The sequence below is a fragment of the Lutra lutra genome, chromosome 10, assembly GCF_902655055.1.
Source record: "Lutra lutra chromosome 10, mLutLut1.2, whole genome shotgun sequence".
Taxonomy (NCBI): domain Eukaryota; kingdom Metazoa; phylum Chordata; class Mammalia; order Carnivora; family Mustelidae; genus Lutra; species Lutra lutra.
Genome location: NC_062287.1, coordinates 108,988,164 through 109,012,714, shown reverse-complemented (window position 1 = coordinate 109,012,714; position 24,551 = coordinate 108,988,164). Strand labels below are relative to the sequence as shown.

The 24,551-nt window shown below is 41.5% G+C and overlaps 1 protein-coding gene across 7 annotated transcripts in view; it reads right to left on the bottom strand.

The window, feature by feature from the left end:
• Position 1: 1 nt before the first annotated feature.
• C10H11orf80 (chromosome 10 C11orf80 homolog) overlaps positions 2-24,551 on the bottom strand; it is a 114,711-nt gene continuing 90,161 nt past the window's right edge. For 4 of the 7 annotated variants that reach the window (XM_047693167.1, XM_047693169.1, XM_047693173.1 and 1 more), the window contains 6 exons: positions 22,560-22,681; positions 20,723-20,833; positions 18,825-18,923; positions 4,967-5,036; positions 263-432; positions 2-167 (listed from right to left, as the gene is read on the bottom strand). In XM_047693167.1, coding sequence (XP_047549123.1) covers positions 102-167; positions 263-432; positions 4,967-5,036; positions 18,825-18,923; positions 20,723-20,833; positions 22,560-22,681 — 638 coding nt within the window. In that variant the 3' untranslated portion in view covers positions 2-101. The remainder of the gene's footprint in view (positions 168-262; positions 433-4,966; positions 5,037-18,824; positions 18,924-20,722; positions 20,834-22,559; positions 22,682-24,551) is intronic. The other 3 variants (XM_047693168.1, XM_047693170.1, XM_047693172.1) reach the window with 3 other exon arrangements.

The following is a 24,551-nucleotide window of genomic DNA, read 5'->3' as shown; positions in this document are numbered from 1 at the left end:
GGCGTGCGCAGAGCAGGTTTATTGTACAACAGACAACACGCGGCGGTAACTACTGGCGGGTAGGCGTGGAAGCGCAGGGGGTGGGTGGGGAGGCACCCAGCTTAGGGCTCAGGGCCGGGATTCAGCCACTCAGACAGATTGGAGACCTCCCGCTGCCAAAGCGAGTCCTGCGGGAGGAAAGGGAGCCCAGGGTGAGGACCCACCGACGGCGGCCGTCTCCGCCTCCCGCTGAGCCTTCCCCTGCGCGACCCTCGCGGGTTACCTCCAGGTCGCCCCCGGGGCTCGCCCTGCTCCCGCTAGGCGTCAGGGAGGCCGCTGCGGGCTTCGTGCGGCACGCGGCGGCCTCTGACTGGCTCGGGCCCCTCGCAGAGTGGAAGGCCCGTGTCTCCTCTATGCCCTGCCGGAGACTGTTTTCCACTTGCCCGCTGGTCCCTAGGCGAAAACAAGCCCACTTACTTGTGCCCACGGCCCTGTGCTAGAAAGATCCCTGGGGCAGCAGAAAGGAAGGAACTGGTCCCATCTCTCCTAGCCCTCCCACCTCAAATTCTTTTCAGTCAGGTTTGGGCTGAGGCAGCGGAATTGTTTCAGTCCTCGCTTGGGGCTCACGCGCACTCATTCACTGCACACAGATTTCTGGTGGAGTTTGCACTGTCCAGCTCCTCCCTCCCTGCTAAGCTGTGATCCCCTGCCTGAAAGCCAGCCTCACCTCTCCGTTCGTAGCTCACAGTACATTGAGCAGTGCCCATTGGCATTCTCCTTATATTAACTGATGGACTTGTGCAAATTTAAAGTGAGTTTTTACCCATAGTTCCTTCTGAGCAGGTCCTGGGAATGTAGCTCAATGAGCTGATGCTGGGTTACGCTCACAAATGCTAGGAGGAATGCAGAAGTGTGTCCAAAGCCCATGGACAGAACAGAAAAAGAAGTTGCTAACCATCCCTAGAGGTGAAGAAAGGTTTCCCTGAGCTGTCTGAGCTGGGTTTTAAAGGACGAAGAGAAATATGGGGAACCAGTATTTCTCCAACAAGGGAAAGGAAAGGAATTCCAGGTGAAAAGATGCAAATACCCAAGACATTAATTAGTATCCCACATAAAATGCGAAGTGTGGGGGGGGTCCCCTAGGAGATGGATCTGACAGGGTTAGTAGAAATCAGAGAAGACTAAAAAATGGATTTTTAGGGCGCCTGGGTGGCTCAGTGGGTTAAAGCCTCTGCCTTCGGCTCAGGTCATGATCCCAGAGTCCTGGGATTGAGGCCCGCATCCGGCTCTCTGCTCAGAGGAGAGCCTGCTTCCTCCTCTCTCTCTCTGACTGCCTCTCTGCCTACTTGTGATCTATCTCTCTATCAAATAAATAAATAAAATATTAAAAAAATGGATTTTTACCTGTAGAAAGTAGGCAGTGAAGAACTGTAATAAGCACTGGAGATGTATTGTTAATTTTGTATTTTAGATTTTTCTGTCAAAAGTGTGGCTTAAAGTCAAATTAGAAATAGGAAGACCTTGGGACACCTTGGTGGTGCAATAGGTTAAGCATCCCACTCTCGGTTTCAGCTCGGGTTGTGATCTCAGGGTCATGAGATCGAGCCTCACGTGGGGTTCTGTGCTCAGCATGGAGTCTGCTTAAGACTCTCCCTCTCCCGGGGCGCCTGGGTGGCTCAGTGGGTTAAGCCTCTGCCTTCGGCTCAGGTCACGGTCTCAGGGTCCTGGGATCGAGCCCCACGTCGGGCTCTCTGCTCAGCGGAGAGCCTGCTTCCCTTCCTCTCTCTCTCTGCCTGCCTCTCTGCCTACTTGTGATCTCTGTCAAATAACTAAATAAAATCTTTAAAAAAAAAAAAAAAACTCTCCCTCTCCCCTACCCCTGTGCATGCAGGCACACGTTCTCTCGCTTTCTCTCTCTCAAAAAAAAAAAAAAAAAAAACCACCACCACCAACAAAAAACCAATCACATGAAGACCTCAAGAGCCCCAGAGAGTGAAGAGAGTAGGAATGGATGGAGGCACCACCAGGTTAAGAAGTATATTTATGAGGCCAAATCAAATCAACAGGCTTTGTTGAGACTAGGTGTGATACATGAGAATAAGCGGCATAGTGAATGAACCTCATTTCAGATGTGAAAAACTGGATGTGTTGTGGTGCTATTAATCTTGACAGAGAGGGGCGCCTGGTGGCTCAGTGGGTTGAGTGTCTGCCTTTGGCTCACGTCGTGATCCCAGGGTCCTGGGATCTAGTCCACATCGGGCTTCCTGCTTGGTGGGGAGTCTGCTTCTCCCTCTGCCCCTACCCCCTGCTTGTGCTCTCTCTTACTGTCTCGCAAATAAATAAATAAAATCTTAAAAACACAGAAGATCCTGACAGAGGTAGGACCATGGGATCTCCACATGGAGCTGTCTAGTTAGCAGATAAATCTTCCATCTGGCACTCAAGAAAGGCCTGAGCTTGTCATGCCAGCTGGCAAGTCCTGAGCCCAGAAGCAAGGTTTGATGCCTGAGATGGAAGAAAGCAGCTAGGGAAGGAGTGCGATACAAGCACTTTTAAGGGAGTGGCCAAAGGAGGCTGGTTGAAGAGAAAGATCAGAGGGGAGAATGAGGTGAGTCACAGTCTCATAGCACGGAATTCTGTAAATAGTTCAGGCACGGTAAAGATAAATGTACAATTTGGTACTTATGAAGTCTTCCCAAACAAGACCTTGCAGTGCAGAGGCCACACAGAAAGCAAGTGCCCTGGGTTAGAATTAGAGAATGGAGGAAGAAAGAGAGAGGGTACAGCTTGCTTTTTTGAGAACCCTGCCTCTGATCCGATGGAGAGAAAGAAGTTCAAGATCACGGGAAATTTCCTTTTTAAGTAGTGAGAGATTGCCCTGCTGAGGGGAGAGAACAGTGGAAAGAGTAAAGGTGCAGAAGTGGTAGCTGATGCAAGAAGGTCCTGAGAAAGCAGTAGGCTGATCCCACCCCTGAGCCTGGCAGAGATGGGTCCCCATTCTGATACAGTTTGGGCACTAAGTGTGAAGTAGGAGGCTAAGTCAGGAGGCAGAGGCTGGGTAGGTATTTTAAAGAATCGAATAGCCAGCAACGCGAAGGCCAGGAAGACAACACAAAGGACTGCTAGCTGAAGGCTACCCAGTGAATAGATCGGGGATATATGGTGGCGTTAACCAACTTTCAGTGATCATCTTTAGCAGAACTGCCCGTGTGGGACATAGGATTGATGGTGACTAGAGCTGCAGCTGTGTAAAGCAGAGCAGCTCACCCAGTCTTCCAGGCTCCACCAGATTTATAAATACCTAGATTTTAAGGCTTATATTGCACAGTGGAGAAAGCATAGCCTGACATTCAGATTATCCACCCACAGAGCAACCTCTGAGTCTGGACTATCTCTTGTGAAATGGGACCGATGCTGCCCATGCCGGAGGAGACCAGGCTCCGAGTGGCCACTGTGGGAAAGTCTAGTATCCCCCCTGGATCCACAGAAAGTGCTGGATAAAATGTTAATTTTTCCTTCTAAAAAACAGTTCCTTTTTTACTACTCTTCACTGCATAAATATTGAATTGTATCCATTCTTTTAAGTCTCCAAATCTAAATTTATATAAATAGATACTTTGCTTTACACAAGCCTTCACTGCAGCGTTCTTTTCAGCAGCAACAGCTCCCACCACATTTAAAACAAGGTTCAACTGACAGACTCAGGAGCACCTCTTAGGCCTAAGTCTGGACAACACGCAGCATGTTGTAGTTGTGACCCTGGAAAGAGGAATTTTACCAACAAAGTATAGGTACTAAAGTCAGTCCCCAAATTCCCTTAAGCCGAGGTGCTGTTATGACAGTGCATCCCTGCTGGTCTTGGCTCTCGGAGACAGACTGGACCCAGGCTACCTGGGTTTGAATTCTGGCTCTCCCATTTACTACCTGTGTGACCTTCAGTAATTTTATTGACATATCTGTAAAATGAGAATAGTAACACTATCTCATAGGATTGTTTTGAGAGTGAAGAGCATTTATGCATTTTAAAAGCTCAGAGTCGCAGTGCCTGGGTGTCTCAGCCAGTAGAGCATCTGACTCTTGCTTTCGGCTCAGGTCATGATCTCAGGGTTGTGAGATTGAGCTGCATCGGGCTCTGCACTCAGCGTGGAGTCTGCTTGAGATTCTCTCTCTTCCTCTGTTCCTCTTCCCCTCCCCGTGCCTGCTGCCCCTTCTCCCCACCAAAATAAATCTTTTTTAAAAAATTAAAACCTCAGGGGGTGCCTGGGTGGCTCAGTGGGTTAAAGCCTCTGCCTTCGGCTCAGGTCATGATCTCAGGGTCGTGGGATCGAGCCCTGTATTGGGCTCTCTGTTCTGCGGGGGGCCTGCTCCCCCCCACCCCCCGCCTCTCTACCTACTTGTGACCTCTGTCAAATAAATAAAATCTTTTAAAAAAATTAAAACCTCAGACTAGTGCCTGCCACCTGCACTGTCAGGCCCAGATTCCAGTGGCTATGGTGATTTCCAGCCATACACACATCCCTCTGTCACTGCTGGATCTGAAGGCCGTGTGAGTGTTGGAGGGAGAGGGAGAAGACCAGTACAATCATATTACACAAAACTACCCCCATAGGATACATCAGGGCTGAGGTGGTATTCCACGCCCAGGAGTGATCTCCAGAGCCCCAAACAGAGCAGTAACTCAAACCAGGGAGAGCTTATCAGCACTAATGATGGAGAAAAGACACAAGGAATGAACTGGATTCAGGGCCCTGGCCCTCCATGTGCGACTATCTTTAACTGCACAAACTTCATGAGGAGTTTCTAGTTCTGTCATTCCAGCTTCGGGGAGGGAATGCCCCCTGCTGCCCCAGAACACCGCTAGTGGTGGTGGGAGTCAACCAAATCCCAGGGTTTTGCTGTGGTGGAAGATGCAGTTTGAAAGCTTCAAGTGAACATTTTTTACTCCTGAGCTTTGGTCCTGGGCTCACCTGAAAAGCTGACACCGTACCTGCAAGGAGTTCCAGGCTGTTCTCATGTGCGTCCTTTGTGTTCTCCGCATTTTCCTCTGGGAGCAGCTGCTTTAAAAATCGGAAGTACTAAGTGAGTTTTGTAGGAACTTGAAAAAGCCCCAATGAGGTAAGTCTGCCTGGTGGCTTTGTTGACCTCACAGGGCTGTCTTCCCTCACCTGGAACTCCCGCTTCTTTCTTCCTGGCTCCTGTGAGTCTCCCTACCCAGCTCCAATCAAGGCTTCCTTCTAGAGTCTGAGCCTTTGCAGCTCATCCCAGGCACCCCGGGCATTTCCTTCCTCCTCTGAATTCTAGACACTCGCTCACCGTCTGTCCCACTCCTTGGGCTCTGAAGATGCACTGCCTGCCCTTGTTTTATCATTTTTGTGTGTGTGTTGTCCACATTATTTTTTTAAAATATTTTATTTATTTAGGTATGTAGAGAGTGCACACAAGTGGGGGAGGTGTAGAGGGAGAGAGAGAGCGAGCCCGAAACAGGGTTCAGTCTCACGACCCTGAGATCATGACCTGAGCCAGAATCAAGAGTCGAACGCTTAACTGACTGAGCCACCCAAGTGCCCCATTTCCGCGCTTTAAATTCCTTGAAAGGTAAGGCTCATTGTGCCCATGTCCCTTTACAGCCAGCACAGTGTACCTTGCACAGGTAAGTGCTCAACATGCAACTGACTGGGGTCAAACCTGGAAAGCCACGGGGCACATTCTGTGGTCCTCTATAGCCTTTCAGAGCCTTGCCACACTTGGTTCAATTTGGACAGAGAAAAGTTCTTACTAAGATCAGCCCAATTCTCCTAGCTTCTTGTCTTTCAAGAATACAAGTACATAAAAACAGACTTCCTGTTCATCAAAATTAAAAACTTTGTGCTTCAAAGGGTGCTATAAAGTGAAAACTCACAAGAATGGGAGAAAATATTCACAATTCACATCTGATAAGGGTGTTGTATCCAGAATAAAGAACACTTATAATTCAACAATAAAATAACAGCCCAATTAAAAATGGGTTTCGGGGGCGCCTGGGTGGCTCAGTGGGTTAAGCCTCTGCCTTCAGCTCAGGTCATGATCCCAGGTTCCTGGGATTGAGCCCCACATCGGGCTCTCTGCTCACGGGGGAGCCTGCTTCCCCCTTTCTCTCTCTGCCTGCCTCTCTGCCTACTTGTGATATCTGTGTCAAATAAATAAATAAAATATTTTAAAAATGGGTTTGGGGCACTTGGGTAGCTCAGTTGGTTAAGCATATGCCTTAGGCTCAGTTCATGATCCCAGGGTCCTGGGAGCAAACCCCACCTTGCATGAGGCTCTGTGCTCAACGGAGAGCCTCTCCCTCTGCCTGCCACTCTGTCTACTTGTGTGCTTTCTCTCTCTCCTGGTGTCAAATAAGTAAATAAAATATTTTTTTTAAAAATGAGTTTGATAGGGATGCCTGGGTGGCTCAGTCGGTTGAGTGGCTGCCTTCGGCTCAGGTCATGATCCCAGAGTCCTGGGATCGAGTCCCAAATCGGGCTCCTTGCTTCGTGGGGAGCTTGCTTCTCCCTCTGCCTGCCACCCTGCCTGCCTGTGCTCTCTCTATCTCCCTGACAAATAAATAAATAAATAAAATCTTTTTAAAAAGTGAGTTTGATAGATTTGGAGACCTTTCTCCAAAGAAGAGATACAAACGGCCAACAAACCCATGAAAAGATGCTCAACATCATTATTCATTAGAGAAGTGCAAATCAAAACCACTATGAGATACTTTACACCCAGCAGGATGGTAGTAGTAATAACAACAACAATAGTAGTAACAGGCAACACCAGGAGGATGTGGAAAAACTGGACCGTTACACACTGCTGGTGGAAAAGTAAAATGGCCAGTTTGGAAAATAGTTTGAAAGTTCATCAAAAAGTTAAACATAGTGGGGCGCCTGGCTGGTTCAGTCGGAAAAGCATGTGACTCTTAATCTCAGGGTTGTGAGTTGGAGCCCCACGTTGGGTGCAGAGATTACTTAAAAGTAAAATCTTTAAAAAAGAAAAAAAGTTAAACATAGGGTTATCTACAACCCAGCAATTCTACTACGAGATATATAACCAAGAGTATTGCCAACATATGTCCACCTGTAAATGTTCCCAGGGTTATACATAATCACCAAAAGTGCAAATAACACAAATACTCATCAACTGATGAATGGATAGAAAAAATGTGGTATATCCATACAAAAGGATATTCAACCATAAAAAGGAAACACTGTCACATGTTAAAATATGGATGAATCTTAAAAACATTATGCTTAGTGAAAGAAGCCAGACACAAAAGACTACTTATTATGTGATCCATTTACATGAAATATCCAGTATGGGCACATCAATGGAGACAGTAGACTAGTGGTTGCCAGAGGTTGGGAGGAGGGGGAATTGGGACTGACTACAAATAGGTACAGGGTTTCTTTTTGGCATGATGGAGATATTGTAGAATTTAGTGGTAACTGTTGTACAACACAGTGAATATATTTTTTTAAATGGTAGATTTTATGGTATGTGAATTGTAACTCAATAAAAAAAAATACTCTTATCATGTATTATTTACTAAAACTTCTAAGTACTTTCCAAGGAACACAGAAGGGTAAAGATGGCTCTGATGATGTGAAAAAAGAAACAGCACTAAAACAATTTCCACTTTTTAAAAAATTCTTTGAGAGAAAGCTTATTCTTTTATTTCATTGTTGTCTGGAAAATCTCATGTAATAGACAAAACCTTTCTCTTATCCTAAAACTAGTATCACCAAGGAAATACCCACACTCAATATATAGCCCTCAGCCTTAGAGGAACCTTGCACACACTTCATCCATCGTCAGTTCCCCGAAATGAGACAGCCGAATCTCTGGGATATACCTCCTTGGATTTAACACCAAGACATTTGATTCTGGTCTTACCCCACCCTCCTCCTGGAAGACAATAACTTTCCTAACAACTACTTCCCTGTTACTGTTCTTATTTATTAGGGACTTATGTTCTCAGCTGCTACACACATCTGTGACACTAGCCCTGGAGAACTACCTTGTTCCTTCATGGCCCACTGTCATATGTTCCAACACCCAACTTATAAATCTCCACTCTGGCATGGGCTTCTCTTAAATATATTCTATAAAACTCTAAACACATATTCTCTCATTTCTTCTACTTCTCCATAAACTATATAATAGATTGGATTGCCTTATTCTATATTACTGAAGAATTCAGCTTTTCTACTTTATCTGTTTAAAAGTGGAAACTGAGGGATCGGTCCAGAGGTAAAAGAATTAGAGCGATCATCGTTGATCTTGTAGTTTCTAGCTGAAGCCACTGGGTGCCGCTCTTGTGCCACTAACAAGTTATTTATCACTAAAAGGACATCACCGGAAGGAAAACAGTAATGATCTGGAGTGCAGAAGCAGAGGATCTGCTCACGAGTGCCTCTGATCACTCATCTTCCCTGGGCTATATGGTGTGGAACATTCCAGTACCAGTCCTATATGGTAACAACGTTACTAGGCTTTGAAACTAGGAGACCTCCGTGCAAAGCCTAGCCTTGACATTTGCTATGTCATCCCGAGCAAATTAGGAAAGTTCTCTAACCAGTTTCTTCATCGATAAAATGGGAAAACTACAACCTATTTTGTAGGATCTTTTTTGATATTAAAGTGGAAATCTTGACACAGATTAAGAATTCAATGAATATTCCTTCCTTCCAAGACCTAGAACTACTGGGTAAGACCTTGAGTTCACTAGCCATCTGCCAAATTAATTGGGCTATGAATGGCCCTGAGGCTATGAACCATCACTATGGTAACAGAATGGGGCAAAAGAGGTCAGATAATTTCCTTTTGAGATCTCACTGGGATATCAGAGAGGCCCAAGCAAAAGGTCTTCACAGGATGAAACACTTCTAGATCCTACCCATGTATCTTTGGTCCTATGATAATGGCACATGCTTATCCCTAGAAATCTGAAGGAGTGGATGGCTATAGTGAATAGAACAGTGGCTCCCAAAAACGTATGTCCCAAGTCTTGACCCCCAGAACCTGTAAATAAGACCTTATTTGGGAAAAAAGGTGTTTTTAAAAGTAATTAACGATCTCAAGATCATGATGCATTTCGAGTAGGCCAAAAATCCAATGACAGGTCTTTTTTTATAAAAGAGGCAGAGGGAAATTTGAGAGACATAGGAAAAAGGCCCTGTGTTGAAGATGGAGGCAGAGACTGGAGTGTTGTAGATACAAGGCAAGGAGCACTGAGAGCCAACAGAAGCTGGTAGGGGAATGGAAGGATTCTTAGAGCCTTTAGAGGGAGCATGGTTTCCTAAAACCTTGATTTGAGACTTCTTCTTCTTCCTCTTCCTCTTCCTTTTCTTCTTTCTTCTTCTTCTTCTTCTCCTTCTTCTTTTCTTCTTCTTCTCCTCCTCCTCCTCCTTCTTCTTTTTTTTTTTAATAGGCTCCATGCTGGACTTGAGATCAAGACCTGAGGTGAGATGAAAGACTCCACAGCCTAACCAACTTAGCCACCCATGTGCCCCTGATTTCAGACTTCTGGACTCCAGAACCGTGAGATAATAAATTTTGGTGTTTTTAAACCATTAAGTTTGTGGAAATTAGTTTGTTCAACTTTGTGGGCATCAGCTTTCCAAGTTGGAGTGAAACCAGCAAGAGTACTTGCAGTGAACTAGCTGAAGGGAATGGCAGATGCATTCCGAGGAACAGACTTTCTAGAAGGTACAGAAAAGTTGTGGTGAAAGGAGCATTCATAGGGATTTCACTCCCATCCTCTAGCCTTTCTAACTACAAAGCAGAGGAGGATAAACCAGTTGATGAGATGCTGTGATCCTTGGGTGTGATCCTAGGCACCTAAACACTCCCATCCAAATCAGGCAAACTAAAGTAGAAGAGGGAGAGAAGCAGTAGAAGTGCAAAGGGGCCTATTATTTTGTCAAAAATATCTGTAATTTTGTATAGCAACTTTATTGGAATATAACTTACACACTTATAATAAGCTGCATTTATATAAAATGTACAATTAGGTAAGTTTGGGCATACATACATATTTGGGCATACATATATACTTTTTGATCATCCCAATCAAGGTAATTAATACATCCATTATCCTCAAAAGTATCCTCTGACCTTAATAATCATTCCTTTAAACTCTTATACCTCCTATCTTTAAGCAACCACCAATCTGTAGGTAAAGATTAGTTGGCATTCTGAAAAAAAATTTATTTTTAGATTTGCTTATGACAGAGAGGGAGAGCAAGAGAGGGAACACAAACACAGGGGAGCCAGAGAGGGAGAAGCAGTCTCCCCGCCGAGCAGGGAGCCTGATATGGGGCTCCATCCCAGGACGCTGGGATCATGACCTGAGCCAAAGGCAGACACTTAACGAATGAGCCACCCAGGCAGGCACACTGAAGAATTTTATATAAATGCAATCAAATAGTATGCACTCTTGTATTTCAGGGATGCCCCCCTCCCCAGCTGCTCTTACACCTGATCCAGTATTTCAAGGGTTTTCATTTAGCATGGCTATTTAGAGATTCACTCATGCTACTGTGTATCCCAACAGTTCATTCCTTTCATTGCTGAGTAGTATTCCATTGAATGAACCATTTATTTCCATTTATCTACTGACACTGGGTTGCTTCCAGTTTGGGGTTATATTCCAGAGGTGCCATGAACATTAGTATATAAATTTTTGTGTGGACATACATGTTTTCATTTCTCTTGGGTTAATACTTAAGAGTAGAATGGCTGGGGCGCCTGGGTGGCTCAGTGGGTTAAGCCGCTGCCTTCGGCTCAGGTCATGATCTCAGGGTCCTGGGATCGAGTCCCGCATCGGGCTCTCTGCTCAGCAGGGAGCCTGCTTCCCTCTCTCTCTCTCTCTGCCTGCCTCTCTACTTGTGATCTCTCTCTGTCAAATAAATAAAATCTTTAAAAAAAAAAAGGGTAGAATGGCTGGATCATATGTATATACTTAACTTTTTAAGAAGCTGCCAAACTGTTCTCCTGAGTGATTGTACAACTTTTTCTTCCTACAAACAGGGTTCAAGAGTTCCAGTTCCTCCATATCCTTACCAATACCTGGTACGGTCAGTCTCTTTATAGCAAGTAGGTGTGAAATTATGCTTCTGACTTGCATTTTCCCTAATGACTAATGTTAAGCATCTTTCTTCTTTTGTATCTTTTGTGAAATGTGTGTTCAAATCTTGTGCCCATTTAAAAAACTGAGTTGTTTTCTTATGCTTAAGTTTTGAGAGTTTTAAAATATTCTCAATATTAAGTTAAGGTTTTTAACTAAAAATCCAATCTCTTTAATAGACATAGGTGTAATAGACCAGGTATATAGAGCTATTGCTTTTTTTTTTTTTTTTAAGATTTTATATATTTGAGAGAGAGAGACCATGTGCATGAGCAGGGAGAAGGACAGAGTGGGAGGGGGAGTAGGAGGGGCAGAGGGAGAGGGAGAAGCCAAATCTCTACTGAGCAGGGAGCCCAATAAGGGGCTCCACTCCAGGACCCTGGGATCATGACCTCAGCTGAAGGCACTTGCCTAACCGACTAAGCCACCTAGTTGCCCCTACAGCTGTTTCTTCTTGAGTGAACTTTAGTAATTTCTGTCCTTCAAGGAATTTGTCCATTTGATCTAAGTTGTCAAATTTACTGATACAATGTTTAAAATTTAACATGATAACATTCAACATTGCTCATAATAACTCCTGATAATCCTTTTAATATCTGAGATGTCACTTCTCTAATTTCTAATAGTAGAAATTTGTGTCTTCTGTGGTATAAAAATATAATGGAATACTATGCAGCCATCAAAAGAAATGAAATCTTGCCATTTGCAACGATGTGGATGGAACTAGATGGTATTATGCTGAGCAAAATAAGTCAATCAGAGAAAGACAGATATATGATCTCTCTGATATGAGGAATTTGAGAGACAGGGCAGGGGGTTGTGGGGAGTAGGAAAGGAAAAAATGAAACAAAATGGGATGGGGAGGGAGACAAACCATGAGAGACTCTTAATCTTACGAAATAAACTGGGGGTTGCTAGGGGATGGGGAGTTAGGGATAGGGTGGCTGGGTTATGGACATTGGGGAGGGTATGTGCTATGGTGAGTGCTGTGAAATGTGTAAGCCTGATGATTCACAGACCTGTACCCCTGAGGCAAATAATACATTATATGTTAATTCTTTAAAAGATATGAAAAAAAAAAAAGAAATTTGTATCTTCTTTTATCCTGATTAGTCTGGTTAAATGTTTGTCAATTTTATTAATATTCTCAATAAACCACCTTTAAATCCTCATTGATTTTTCCCTACTGTTTTTCTGTTTTCTATTTTACTGACTTCCACTCTGACTTTATTATTTAATTCCTTCTGTTTGTGTGTCATTTGCTCTTCTTGTTCTAGTTTAAGTTGGAAGCTAAGACCATTGATTTGGGAACTCTTCCTTTTCTAACATAGGCATTTTTCTCTCTAAGTATTGCTTTAGAGAGAGCTCACAGATTTTGATAATTTGCATTTCCATTTAAATTAAAATATTTTTCTACTTTCTCTTTTGATTTTGTGTTTGATGCATGGGTTATTTATAAGTGTGTCATTTAATTTCCAAATATTTGAAATTTTCTAGATATCATTCTGTCACTGATTCTACTTAAATCCAACTGTGGTCAAAAACATACTTTATATGACTTGAGTTCTTTTAAGTTTATTGAGATGTATTTGATGGCTCAGAATATGGCTTACCTTGTTAAATGTCCCTTTTGTACTTGAGAAAAATATTCTGCTGTGGTTGGGCAGGACGTTTTATGAATATAAGTTAGGTGAAGTTAATTCATAGTGTTACTTAGGACTTCCACTTTTCCACTTCCACTTTCCACTTTCTGTCTACTTTATCAATTATTAATAGAAGTATGTTGAAATTTCCAAATACAATTGTGAATTTGTGGGGCGCCTGGGTGGCTCAGTGGTTTAAGCCTCTGCCTTCAGCTCAGGTCATGATCTCAGGGTCCTGGATCGAGCCCCGCATTGGGCTCTCTGCTCTGCAGGGAGTCTGCTTCCCCTTCTCTCTGCCTGCCTCTCAGCCTACTTGTGGTCTCTCTCTCTCTCTGTGTCAAATAAATAAATAAAATCTTTTTAAAAAAATTGTGAATTTGTCTATTTCTTCTTACAATTCTATCAATTTTCTTCATTTATTTTAAAGTTCTCTCAAAAGTTTCATGAGGAGTGCCTGGGTGGCTCAGTGGGTTAAGCCTCTGCCTTGGGCCCAGGTCATGATCTCAGGGTCTTGGGATCAAACCCCACGTCGGGCTCTCTGCTGAGCGGGGAGCCTGCTTCTCCCTCTTTCTCCGCCTGCCTCTCTACTTGTGATCTCTCTCTCTCTGTCAAATAAATATCTTTAAAAAAAAGTTTCATGAACGTTTGGGGCTATTATCTTCATTACACTGTACACACTGTATTGTAATCATCATTATGAAATGACCCTCTTTATCCCTAGTAATATTGTTTGCTCTGAAATCTACTTTATAGCCTTTTCGATGGTTTTTTAAAAAAGATTTTATATATTTATATGACAGACAGAGATCACAAGTAGGCAGAAAAGCAGGCAGAGAGAGAGAGAGAGAGAGAGAGAGAAGAAGCAGGCTTCCCACTGAGCAGAGAGCCTGATGCGGGGCTTGATCCCAGGACCCTGAGATCATGACCTGAGCTGAAGGCAGAGGCTTTAACCCACTGAGCCACCCAGATGCCCCTCAATGCTTTTTTAAAAAGATTTTATTTTTAAGTAATCTCCACACCCAACATGGGACTCAGATTTACAATCCTGAGATCAAGAGTTGCGTGCTCTCCCAGCTGAGCCAGCCAGGTACCCCTCTTCAGTGCTCCTTTTATCAGTGATAGACTATGGTATATATCTTAAGCATGGCATATCTTTTTTATCCTTTTACATGTTTAATCTACTTCTGTATTTTAAAGTGGGATTCTTATAGGCAGCATATTGTTCTCTTTATTTAATCTAACAGTCTCGATCTTTTAATGTAAATAGTTGTAAAGACCACATTTAATATGATAATTGATATGGCTGAGTTTAAATATATCTTCTTGCTAACTGCTTTCTATTTGTCTCGTCTGTACTTTGTTTTCTTTTCTTCTTCCTCTTTATCTGCCCCCCTTTTGATTATTTTTTAAAAAGGGACTTTACTTTTTAGAGCAGTTTTAAGTTTATAGCAAAACTGAGGAAAAGGTACAGAGATTCCTCATATGCCCTCTGCCCCATATATGTATAGCCTCTTCCATTATAAACATCCCCCATCAGACTGGTACATTTGTTACAAATGATAAACCTACATTGACACATCATTGTCATTCAAAGTCCATAGTTTACATGAGGGTTTACCCCTAGTGTTGTACATTCCATGGCTCTGGACCAATGTATGACTCGTATCCACCATTACAGGATCATACAGAGTAGTTTCACTGCCCTAAAGTCCTCTGTGTTTTGTATATTAATTCCTCCTTTTCCTTTAACCCTTGGAAATCACTGATCTTTTTACTGTCTCCATAGTTTTGGCTTTTCCAGCATGTTCTGCTTTTTCATAGTGACTTCTTTCATTTAATAATATACCTTTAGGGGGTGCCTGGGTGGCTCAGCTGGTTAAGCAACTGCCTTCGGCTCAGGTCCTGATCCTGGAGTTCTGGAACGGAGTCCTGCATCAGGCTTCCTGCTCGGTAGGGAGTCTGCTTCTCCCTCTGACCCTCCCCCTTCTCATCTTCTCTTTCTCTCTCTCTCAAATAAATGAATAAAATCTTTTAAAAAATATATACCTTTAGGCTTCCTCCATGTGTTTTCATGGCTTTATGGCTCATTTCTTCTTAGTGTAAAATAATATTCCATTGTCTGGATATGCCAGTGTATTTAACCATTCACCTGCTGAAGGACATCTTGGTTGCCGCCAAGTTTTAGCAATTATTAAGAAAGCTGCTATAAACATCCATGTGCAGGTTTCTGTGTGAACCTAAGTTTTAACTCATTTGGATAAACACCAAGAAGCATGATTATTGGATCACATGGTAAAGAATGTATTTAGTTTTTTAAGAAATTACCAAATTGCTTTCCAAAGTAGTTGTATCATTTTGCATTCTCACCAGCAATGAATGAGAGCTCCTATTGTTTCACATCCTTGCCGGCATTTGGTGTCGTGTTCTGGGTTTTGGCTATCGTAATAGGTATGTAGGGATATCTCATTGTTTTAATTTGCATTTCCCTGATGACATATGATGTGGGGCATCTTTTCATGTGCTTATTTGCCATCTTAAGTCTTCTTGGTGAGGTTTCTGTTAAGGTCTTTGGCCTGGTTTTTTTTATTATTATTTTTTTTTGTGAGTTTTAAAAGTTCTTTGTATATTTTGGATAATAGTCTCTTAATCATATGTGTCTTTTCCAATTATTTTCTCCCAGTCTGTGGCTTATCTTTTCATTCTCCGGAAGGCTGAATATGTTTTATGACTCCGTTTTATCTCCTTTCTTGGCTTAATAGCTGCAACTCCTTGTTGTATTATTCTGATGGTTCCTTTCATCTTAACTTACCAGTCTACCTTCAAGTAATATTATGCCACTCCGCATACAGTATATGTCTTTACAACAGTATATTTCCATTTTTCTCCTCCTGGTTTTTGTGCTGTTGTCATACACTTTACTTCACCATAGGTTATAAATCTCACAATACATTATGGCTATTTTTTTAAAAAGATTTTTTTTTAATTTATTTGACAGAGAGAGATCACAAGTAGGCAGAGAGGCAGGCAGAGAGAAAGGGGAAGCAGGCTCCCCACTGAGCAGAGAGCCCAATGCGGGGCTGGATCCCAGGACCCTGGGATCATGACCTGAGCCATAGGCAGAGGCTTAACCCACTGAGCCACCCAGGCGCTTCCATTATTGATATTTTTGCTTTAAAAAGTTAATTATGTTTTAAAGAGATTAAGGTAATGAGAAAAAAAGTCTTTATATTTATCCTCGTAGTCACCATTTTCAGTACTCTTCATTCCTTCATGTAGATTCAGGTTTCTAGCTGGTATCACCTTTCTCCTACTTGAAGGACTTCCTTTACATTTCTCATCTGCTGATAATGAATTCTTTCAACTCTTGTATGTCAGAAAAGGTCTTTACTTCATCTTTTTTTCTTAAAGATTTAATTTTCGTTAGGTAAATAATCCTAGGTTGAAGGTTTTTTTCTCCAGTACTGTAAAGATGTTGCTCCATTTTCTTCTAGCTTACACTGTTTCTGATGAGAAATTTTATGTAATCCTTATCTTTGTTTCCTTGTAAATAAGCTTTCCTCACCCATTTGTTTTTTAGGTTTTCTCTTCACCACTGGTTTTAACCTATTTAATTATGTTGTGTCTTGGTGTAGTTTTGTTTTGTGGGCTTGATGTTTCTTAAGATTCTTAGATCTACTAGATTTATAGATTCTATCAATTTGGAAAATTTTCAGCCATTATTCCCTCAAACATATTTTCTGCCCCATTTCTTCTTCAGATTCCCCGATATTTAGGCTATGTGAAGCTGTCCCATAACTCACAGATATTCTATGTTTTATTATTATTGTTTGTAAAGAAATCTTATCCTTTTAATTAGTTAATCTTTTTTAGGGAGAGCATGCACATGTGTGAGTGGGGGGTGGGGGTTAGTGGAGTGGGGAAGAGTGGGAGGGGAGAGGGAATCTTTTTCTTTTTTAACAGATTAAGCTATTTTATTTATTTATTTATTTATTTATTTATTTATTTATTTATATTATGTTCAGTTAGCCAACATATAGTACATCATTAGTTTGAGAGGGAGAGAATCTTAACCAGACTCCATGCTGAGCATGGACCCCAATGCAGGGCTCAATCTCATGATCTTGACATCACAACCTGAGTCAAGATCAAGAATCAGATGCTTAATTGACTAAGCCACCCAACTGCCCCTATGATTATTATTATTATTTTAAATCACTGTGTTTCATTTCAGATAGTTTCTATTGCTGTATGTTTCTCCTTAAGTGTCCAATGTGCCATTCATACTATTCAGTATAATTTCTACCTTGGAGACATCATAGTTTTCATCTTTACAGTTCATTTTGGGCCTTTTTTATACTTTCCACATCCCTACTTGATATGTTCAGTCTTTCCTCTAGCTTCTTCCTGAACATACGGAATACGGTTATAATAATAACACTCTTAATGTCTTTGTCTACTAATTCTAACTTCTGTGTCAGTTCTGGATCAGTTTTGATTCAATGATTGATTGACCAATTAAGAGTTTTCTCTTCAGTATGGGTTGTATATTCCTGCTTCTCACCATACCTGTTAATTCTGATTAGATGCAAGGCACTGTGAATATTACCATAGTGGGTGCTGGATATTTCTAATAATCCTATAAATATTCTTGACCTTTGTTCTGTGATGCTGTTGGAAACAACTTGATTCCTCTATGTCTTGCTTCTGCTTTTAAGCTTTGTTAGGCAGGACCAGAGGAGTGTTTATTAGGCAGAGGTTTAATTTTCCTCCATTCCGAAGACAAGTATCTTCTTAGTATTCTATATCATGCTCCATAAATTATAAAGCTTTCCTCTCTGGTTGATGGAAATAGGCACTATTCCTGGCCCTTTTAAGCTCTGCATATTATTCCCTCTAATCCTTCTGGGTGGTTCTTTACCTGAATAGTTTCTTCACAAGACTGAGCTGATTCATACTCATCTGAATAATAGAGAAGGAACCCTGCAGATTCTCAGAATTCTCTCTGTATGGAGTTCTTTCTTTTCTGATAGTTCACCCTGAAAACTTTATCTGCTTTGGCATACTGGAATTCCCAGCTTCATCTATTCAACTCAGGGAAACCACTAGGCTTTGCCTGGATATCTTCTCCCTGTTCAGTGGCCTCTGTACTTTCTCTAGGCAGTATGTTAGGGTAATCATAGGGCTTACTTCATTTGTTTTCCACATCTCAGGAAAGACTATCCCATTCATTGCTGCTCAATGTCTTGAGAACCATTGTTTTATATGTTGGGTCTGGATTTTTTTTTATTTCAGTCAAGAGAGTAAATCTAGTTCCTGTCACTCTGTCTTGGCCAGAATCCACTGTATAATAGTATCACCCTTACTCTCTTTTATTTACTCATATTATACTTTAGTTCCACAAAGGCCAGTCCTACTGATTGGAGCCAAGAGAGCCAGAAGAATGGGCTTTAGTTGGAACACTGTTTCAGTTATACCTGCAATCTGGAGATATATAGAATTTCCCAGCTATGAATCTTTTCACTCATTAGAGGAGTCTGTCATAAAACCAGATGAAGCTGTTTGAGCTCCTTGAGGGTGGAGACCCCAACTAATGCAATTCTCTATCTCCAGCATCCAGAAAGGTAAATAAAGTATGGCTTTGATTAGACAAAACTAAACAAAAATACTCCACTCTATCATCACCATTGTAATGGTAGCTATGTGCTCAGCACTTTACATACATTATTTTATTCAAACCTCACAACAGTTATTTCAGGTTATGCATCATTCCTACTTTATTGATAAAGAAACTAAGGCTTAGAAAGGTTAAACAGCTTCCACAATACTACACAACTAGCTAGTGGCCGAAATGGAATTTGAGCAACATCTAGCTATGCTCTTGACCTTTGTGTAATACTGTATTTTATAAAGTTTTCCTAAACCACAGGCTTCCCTGCTGAAAGACTAACCTCAGATTGTGCAATCTAAAGTACCTGCCCCTAACCACCCGTATTCAGGGTTCCCACACATCAGTATGGAAGATCTCCACCAAAGTACGATTAGTACTTTATACTTACCTGCTTTGTCTCACATGAGCAGTAGGGAAGAGATCGGTGCCGGGTGATGTCATGAAATGATTTGTGCAGTTTGGTCCCAAATTCTTGAGTGTCAACTGCCTAAAATGGGCCATAGATGAAATGTGCTGAATTCCAATACTGGCAACCAAAAGGAAGGTACCCACAGGATATGGGAAGAGGATGAGACAAATAGGAAGGCAAACCACTGACATCCCTCATGTTATGTTTGGAGTTTCCTTAATTCCTATGGATACATAGAAGTAGAGAGGCGGCCTGGGATACATGCCATGAGACAAGTAGTTGTGGCTCCTATGGCTTCCAGTGTCTGTTACCTAACCAAGATCTTTCAAACAAGGCCTTTGCTCTACCTATCTCTATAGGAAATACATATCCCAGAGACTTCTCTGTTCATAAAGGGGTTATATAAACTACTTTCCTCTAAAACAAGTGCCAGGAGAGCAGAGGCTTCACTATATTCAACTAAGACCGATATAAGAACTTTTCCTCAAATAAGTCTTTTAGCAAATAAAGGAAGAAGATAATAGCATCCATAAGGAATGGGTAATAACTTCTAAGTTTTAGTATAGAATTGCAGGAAAGTAGAGTTAAAGGGGACAAGAGTAATCACCCAATACAACAAACAAATTTTATAGATGAGAAAACTAAAATCCAAAAAGGTGAAGTAACCCACCTAAGATTTCATGACTTGTTATACAAAAGTTAGGCCTGACCTAAGGATTTCCAACGTGGCATTCTTCTCATTACCCTGTGCTATCCACATGATCCAGAAAGCTGAAGCTGTAGGAGGCACTAGATTATAAAGGTGTTATACTCTTAGACCTAGTAACTCCACTTACAGAAATTTATTCTAGGAAATAATTCAGAAGAAGCAAGATATCACACAGAGGTATTAACTGAAATACTATTTATACTGGCAGAAAGAATATAAGCAACGTAAATGCCTATTATTAAGGGGATGGGTTATTAAATTAGATTAAACCAATGTAGTGAAACTGGCTAACTGATAGAAATTTTAGAAGAGTTAAAACGGGGAAGTATCAACTTATATATGAATATAGAATTCTTCAGTTACAACTATACAATATAACTTGAATGAGATTATATCAAAAAAATTTTAATTACAGTGATAAATATTATTAGCTATTATTTTAAATTTTGAATGTATTATATTATTTTTTCAAGAAAAAAAGTACAAGAAAATAAAGCAACAGACATGGAATGAGTGGATCACGCACTGCTGATACCAACTGGTCAGCACACATTCCTAAAAGGAAGGAAAGAAACTAACATTTATTCAGAACCTACCATGTGCTACATGCATGTTCACACTTCGCCCTCACCATCGCAATAACCCTCTGAGGCACTATTATTTTTTCCACTTTGTAGATGAAGCTCAGACAAATTAAGCACCAGCCTAAGTCCACATAGCCAGTAAGTAAATGAGCCAAGAATTGAACTCAGGCCTCAGACTTCAATTGTTATACTATGCTATACTGCCAAACATGTGTAATACCTAAGGCTACTCAGTTATTTCCAGTGTTTTCTGTCACCATGAGGTACCAAAACATTCTTCAATAAGGAACTGGGAATCACTGTCTAATCTTGGTTCTAACTGTAACCAGCTATGTGACCTAAAGCAAGTAGAAATTTTAGATAACTTATTTTCTCATTTATAAAGTAGTACATACATACTATCCATTCAATAAAATTTCTTAAAACACCACAGGCCTGACGCTATGTATGTAAAATCAGAATTTTTGATCACAGTAGGATAAAATGAAATAATGTTTCTAAAAGCTCTGTACATAATGCTGTGTTGGGCCGTAGAATGTCATTAGAACCCTGGCACTTTTAAGCAGCCCCAAGTTCCCACTAACTTGAAGGGCCTGGAGACAGATCTTTCGGAAGCTGTTGCTGGTGCTTCCAGTCACGATACTCATGATGGAATTCACAGCCACTGAGAGTGAGGCCTGAAATTTCTGATGATCCTAAGGAACATATTAAGAAGAGATGGTAGTTTATAATAATCCCAAGCTACTGGTTCAGAGAATACCAAAGGAATCAAAGATTTCAGTAACAGCAGGATTTCAACAACTCTTCCCCCACCCCCATCAACAATACTTACTGAGATCATGCCATAGAAAGGACACTTATGGATTGAAACAATGTTCTCCCCTTTTGCAGAGATGACTTACTGACACAGAAATATTCAGAAAAGATAAGCCATGAGACACTAGGCAATAAAACAGATGTGCCTGCTATTAAAAAAAAAAAAAAGCTTTAAACTTTGCCCTCTTAGTGTGGTTGTTTTTTCCCTCAAAGGGGGTCATATGAATTTAAGAAATATGTTACAAAAAGCATATAGGATATAGGAAGTCAGAAAGTCAGATGAAAAGAGAAAGTGTTGGGGCACCTGGGTTGATCAGTTGGTTAAGCCTCTGCCTTGGGCTCAGGTCATGATCCTGGAGTCCCAGGATCAAGATCCCTCCTTCAGCGAGGAGACTGCTTCTCCCTCTCCCTGAGCTCCTCCCTCTTCCCCCACACCCCCAGCTTATGCTCACTAGCTCTCTCTTGCTCACTCTCTCTCTCACCTTACACCAGTTAGAATGGCCAAAATTAGCAAGACAGGACACAACATGTGTTGGAGAGGATGTGGAGAAAGGGGAACCCTCTTATACTGTAGGTGGGAATGCAAGCTGGTGCAGCCACTTTGGAGAACAGTGTGGAGATTCCTTAAGAAATTAAAAATAGAGCTTCCCTATGACCCTGCATTGCACTACTGGGTAAATACCCAAATACTAGGTATTTACCCCAAAGATACAGATGTAGTAAAAAGAAGGGCCATCTGTACCCCAGTGTTTATAGCAGCAATGGCCACGGTCACCAAACTGTGGGAAGAACCAAGATGCGCTTCAATGGAAGAATGGATAAGGAAGATGTGGTCCATATACACTATGGAGTATTATGCCTCCATCAGAAAGGATGAATACCCAACTTTTGTATCAACATGGACGGGACTGGAAGAGATTATGCTGAGTGAAATAAGTCAAGCAGAGAGAGTCAATTATCATATGGTTTCACTTATTTGTGGAGCATAACAAATAACATGGAGGACAAGGGGAGATGGAGAGGAGAAGGGAGTTGAGGGAAATTAGAAGGGGAGGTGAACCATGAGAGACTATGGACTCTGAAAAACAATCTGAGGGTTTTGAAGGGGCGGGGTGAGGGGGTGGAAGGGTGGGGGAGCCAGGTGGTGGGTATTATGGAGGGCACGTATTGCATGGAGCACTGGGTGTGGTACATAAACAATGAATTCTGTTAGGCTGAAAAGAAATAAATAAATAAGTAAATAAACAAAATCTTAAAAAAAAAAAGAGGGAACGTGATGTTATAAACCATTAGGAAATGAGGGAAAAATGTAAGATTTAGAGAAGCAGTAGCTCAAAACGCATGTGTGGAAAGGGAAGAAAGATAAGGAAAGGCTCATTATTAGTCATTTTTCTCGATTATTTTGTCCCTTTTTATTCAAATTCACCCATTAGGAGGTAAGACTATGCAAGCTGGTAACAGTGACATATGCTAAGTTAAATCTTGAGTTCCTGGGCTAGAGGCCATGTAAGGATCAGCCAAGGTGACAAAAGAGGAGTAGGCGTTGAGGGAGGAAGGGCTCTCAAGCTCGGTCATAGCCTCTAGTTCTTGCAAATTTCTTATTACCTTGGTAGCCTGGTGATGCTGTTCCAAGGCCTGGTCCATGGCAACCTGGATGGAATCTTGCACTACGCTGTGGTTCTCCATGAGGATGGCACTGAGATGAGTGGTGAGCAAAGTGTGGACTCCTAAGGGGAGGGAAAATATTGGTAACTTTGAATGAGAATGGCCAAGACTTCAAGACTACTGTTATGGTGCTATGAGTTAGGGGTGGAATGAGAAAGAGGCCTTTTGGAAGAAGAGGACACTTTTGCCTATCCACAAATAATTACTTTTTTAGACCAAACAAAACCACCCCCCAAAAAACCCAAAAAACAAAACAAAAACCCCCCAAAACAAACAACAACAGAAGGTCAGCAACTTACAAACCCATCCAATTCCACTTGCAAATGAAAAAGACTTCCAAAAACTAAGTGTGAAGGTTGACATTATTTTTGAAGAGAAAAGTGAGGGATCCTGTTTAATTCATATCAGAAACAGAACTATATACCACATACTATAAACAATGACACTGGTGACTTCCAAAGGATAGGAGGAGGAGGAGGAAGAGAAAAAGGAAAGGCCTGTTGGAAAGTGTGTCTACCCTACTCCCTTCCTATGTGAGCATCACTGTTGGGGTGAACCACTGTTACTGTCAGGGTCTCAATCCTTTCACCTATCCTGTGATACAAAAAAAGTTAACACTCACAAAGATGACTCTGAGACTGCTGGTACAAGGCATTTTTATTTATTTTTTATTTTATTTTTTTCTTCAAGGTATTTTTAAATGGGGCTATTTCTAATTAACCATAGGCACCACTGCTCAGAAGAAAAGCTAACAGTTAAGAGAAATAGGTAAAATATGTCAAACAACAATAGGCTGGCCTGATGACCCAGAGACATGGGAAGACAAATTCACTTTACACCTGAGAAAATCCTTGTAATTAACCTTTCCCTTTTCAGTATTTTTCTGTTCTCCCCTGAATACTCCGTGCAAAGGCCATGGTGAAGCAGCCCACAGCTGGCTGGCTTTTCTCAGGGCTGCATTAAAAATGCAAACCAGAAGGTACATTTTCTACCACAAGGCACCATGATGCTCTCCCAGAAAGGAATTCAAAATGTGGTCTGCTCAAAAGGAATCCAAAATTGGAGTCTGGAGAACATAGATTCCAGAGTGAATTCAACCACTAGCTAGTGGTGACCAAGTCCCTTCACTTTTCTCACTTCAAAACTAAAACTGGCTTTATACCACCTGCTCTCACAGGCATGTTGTGCAGATAAACTGGGATAATATGTGTGAAGTGTTTTTAAATGTACATTGCAATATGCAACAGGACAATATTGCTATTGCTATGATGATATCGTATGGATTACTGTTTTCTATTGTTTGGTGCTAAGAATAGCCTCAAGAAACCAGTTAGGCCCTTTTTGAAAGCAGACATTTAATTAAAAAGCTACAAGTTTGTTCCCCTAAAACTGATGATACTACCAGATGCCTTTAACGTTGTAGCAAAATAATGAGTTAATCATAGAAAAGTTACCATGACAAGGTGGGCAGGAGGCCAGTTAAGTGATTTTTTAAGACACATGGAAACAGACTGTAGTTCTGCACAATCTGTTTCCTAAAAGTAGCTCTAGAGAAAGCTTTCAAGGATATGAGAAAGAATAAGGGAAAAAGAAGATAAAATTACTGTGTCTCTATTCATGTGTCTATATCTACCTACCTTTACATTATACCCTTTTTCAAAGGCTAGTCCTACACTACCAGATGTGTAAGGAAATTTATAAAGATACATAGTATGGGGGCTCCTGGGTGGTTCAGTTAGTTGAGCAGCTTGCTGTTGATTTCGGCTCAGGTCATCATCCTGGGCTCCTGGGATCAAGCCCAGTGACAGCATCTTTGGGCTCCATGCTCAGCAGGGAGTCTGTTTCAGGATTCTCTCTCTCTCTCTCTACCCTCCCCACTCTCTCAAATAAATAAATCTTTTTTTTTAAAGATACTTAGTATGTTTATTAATG